Source organism: Papio anubis, chromosome 12, assembly GCF_008728515.1.
Source record: "Papio anubis isolate 15944 chromosome 12, Panubis1.0, whole genome shotgun sequence".
In the NCBI taxonomy this organism is placed as follows: domain Eukaryota; kingdom Metazoa; phylum Chordata; class Mammalia; order Primates; family Cercopithecidae; genus Papio; species Papio anubis.
This window is the reverse complement of record NC_044987.1, coordinates 94,996,393-94,999,774: the sequence shown is the minus strand read 5'-3', so window position 1 is coordinate 94,999,774 and position 3,382 is coordinate 94,996,393. Positions and strand designations below refer to the sequence as shown.

At 60.6% G+C, this 3,382-nt stretch overlaps 1 protein-coding gene across 1 annotated transcript; it reads right to left on the bottom strand.

The window, feature by feature from the left end:
- Positions 1-516: 516 nt before the first annotated feature.
- FJX1 (four-jointed box kinase 1) lies at positions 517-3,076 on the bottom strand. Its single transcript, XM_009186306.4, has one exon. It carries the CDS (start codon positions 2,781-2,783, stop codon positions 1,464-1,466), a length of 1,320 nt encoding a protein of 439 aa, XP_009184570.2. The 5' UTR covers positions 2,784-3,076; the 3' UTR covers positions 517-1,463.
- Positions 3,077-3,382: the final 306 nt, after the last annotated feature.

The following is a 3,382-nucleotide window of genomic DNA, read 5'->3' as shown; positions in this document are numbered from 1 at the left end:
AGCCATTGGAATTTATGCCAGGAGATTAAAGAGAAGAATTAATTTATGACTTTCTCTACCCATTCCCAATGTGGGCTCAGCTTATTATCTGTACACATTGCAATGCACCGTAATTACAATGCTGAAAATAATTTGCAACATGTGACGACTGTAGTTAAGTTTAAAAAGGGCGGTGTTTGTCATACGTTAGTCCCCACATCTGGTTCTATCATATTTGCCAAATGATTAATATAGGAATATATTACAGTGAAACCCTTTCATATCAAAGTTTTATTTGCCAGGAAATAGAACACTTTCCTCCCATCTCTCTTCCCATCTCCCCCCACATTCTAGGCTGAACTCAAATTTCTAGCACCAAGGTTCATCTGAGTGAGGACAGGGAGTCTGCTCTTATCTTTGTTCAATTCCGTAAGTTCCGTAGTCACAACTGGAATGGATATGCATCCTTTGTTTTAAAAGCACATCCACAAGAAAGAAAACCTAAATCTTATTCTGAAAGCAGATGGGGCATCAGAAATATCAAACAAGTTAAAACCACAGTAATTAAATTATAAATTTTAAACCCCCTTTTATTGAAATATAAGTTTGTTTAGTATATTTACACACTTTATGCACATATATACAGAGAAGGTAAATTCTGTAAAATAAAAAGTTTTTCTTAATAAAAAATTAAAATAAAAACAAAATAAAGTGCATAAAACTGATTTTTTTTTTCCTTCTGGTGAACATCATCATTGTCAAAATTTTGGTCGGTTGGGAGTGGGAGGAAGAAGAAATTCATTATATTTGACTTAGTGCATACAGCTGGCCCTGAATTTGTAGCCTTCAGGCCAAAATGACAAGAGGTCAGGAATGAGTCAGGCAAATTGTCAAGGTCTGCAGGGCTCCCCAGAGTCTGGAGGTCCTGCTCTCTTTGTCCTATCGGGAGCCGTCCCCCTGCTTGGAACAGTGATCTCACCATCGCGGCGCTGGAACAAAGGGAGAACACAGGAAGGGGGCTCCACCAGCCAATGTCACAGCCCTGCTCCGGGGCCACCAGCGCTGTGTTTGGTAGAAAATTGCAGAATTAGCTCAACGGCTCAAACGGAAGTTTTCCTTTTTCGGAAAGGGAATGAGGGGGGCCCAAGAATGGGGTACATCTCCCACAGGGACGGCCAGTCGGGGGCCAAACCCCAGTAGCCAGTTTCTTCGGATCCAATCTCCGTGCTGGCACAGGAAAGAATCCTTTTATAAGCTGGGTGGAGGGAATGTTACACTTCTCGCCTCGGTGAGTTCGTCCTCCCAGAACTTTGAAAGGAAACAGCGTGGGATTGAAAGAAAGGGGCAGGTGGGTGAAGAGCTTAAGTTTTTAGACACCTTTGCGGGTGGGCGTTGGCCGGCTGGTCCCCGACAGTGGCAGAGGCGACGGCCCTTCCCCCCATCATCCATACCCCAGCCCCAGGTCTCTTTTCCTCCGGGTGACACTAAGTCCCAGACCGGTGGCCGTACTTGGCCTTACAGTGCAAAATGTGCTTGGCGAGGAAGTCGAGGCGGCGCTGTAGCAGCTGAGCGTGGGGGTCGGCGAGCGCGGCCAGCTCGGGGAAGCGAGGCTCGTGGCGCCGGTAGAGGCGCAGCAGCCGGGCCGCGGCGTCCTGTCCGCGGTGCAGCTCCAGGACGCGCCGCGCGGTCCGCTCGCGGAACACGCACACTGACTGCAACAGCGGCTCGTTATACTTGTCCCACATGCCTGCCACCCGGTAGCCGTGCACCAAGCCCGCCTCGTTGTCCAGAAAGACCAGCGCCCCGCCGGGACCGCGGTGCAGGTTGCTGGTGGCGCGCTGCATGACGCGCGGGTCCCATTGCAGGCTGAAGAGGTTGCTTACGAGCCGGTCGAAGTTGGCTGTCAGGTAGTCGAAGAGGATTAAGTCGGTCCATTGTACTAGGTCCACGAGCTCCGCCTGGCTGAGGTTGGCCAGCTCACCCCCGGCGTCCCGGAGGGGGCGCAGACGGCCGTCCTCCGAGCGCCAAGGCGCGGGCACCACCACGTCCGTGAGGTTGGGCAGCCAGCGCGTCAGGCTCACCACGCTGCCCTCGGTCCAGTGCGCAGCGCGCAGCTCCTCCTGCACCTGCGCCCACTGCGCGCCCCGAGCCTCCACCCGGGCCAGTGCCAGCGGCGGCACGTGGCGCTGGAGGCCCAGCAGGCGCGCCAGGTAGTAGGACAGGGCCTCGCCCTGAATCTGCTCCGGGTTGATGCCGTAGCGCACGCAGGCGCGGGTGCCGTCGGCAAAGCGGGCCAGTCGGTTGGAGCTGCGCCCGCAACCCCCGCGCTCCAGGGCCACCACCCGGGCGCCGCGAGCCACCTCCAGCCACGCCGCCGCCTGGGCCTCCGAAAAGCCCCGGGGCACCTGCTCCTCCAGGCCGCGGCTCCAGAAGACGCCCCCGTGCACCGCGGCGCTCTCCTCCGGCCGGGGCTGCCCGGCAGGCACGTGCCACCTGCGCTCGCCCGGAGACTGCCGGGGCGGGCCGTCCGCGCCGGCCGCCAGGGTGAGCAGCGCCCGGAAAGTTTTCAGGGAGCCGCCGCGGGAGTCCCACGCCAGGGGCGGGGGCAGAGGGAAGCGAGGCGCGGGCGCGGGCGCGGGGCCGCCGCTACGAGCCGGGCGCCGTGGGAGTCTGTCTTCGGGCGGCCGGGAGGCGGGCAGCTCGGCCCTCGGCGGCAGGAGCCCTCCCCACAGCACCAGCAGCGAGCCCAGCGCCAGCAGCCAGAGCCCCGCGGTGGCGGCGGCGCCCCGCATCCTCCTGCCCATGCTCCCGCGACTGTGCCGGTGCGCCGCCACCGCTTCAAGCCGAGCCCAGGCACCCGGGTCCCGGCGGCGAGGCGGGCCCGGCAGTTGGTGGGCTCCGGGGCTTCGGGCGCTTCGGCCCCATCGCGGCCGCGGGGCGCTGCGGGGCTCTGTCCGGCGTTCCGCCCGGCGCTGGGAACTCGCGTCGCCGCCGCTTCCCAGCTGCTTTTGTATTTCGCTGTGAGACCCTCCGGTGGGCGCGATTCACAGGCGCCCGGACCACGTGGGAGCGAGGGGGATCCCCCTCCCCCTCCTCCGCCGCCGCTCCCCGCCCCCCGCTCCCCCGCCCCCTTCCCCTCCTCTTCCCCTTAAAGCGGCGATGGCTTCTTCCGAGAGGGAGAGGCGGCCCCACACTCGGTCGGGGACTTAGGGGCCTGGAGGAAGCCGGACTGGCTGCGCCCGCGCCGGAGCGTAGGAGGGGGTGGCGCAGAGCTGGAGTCTGGGGCCTGGCGGGAGGGACGCGCCCTGGGCCCTCGTGGGGGTGTCGTGGTCGCCTGGTCCCTTTGCCTAGGCAGCACCGGGTCTCCTGCAAACTTCAGACAAATTTCCACCGCTCTCCGAGC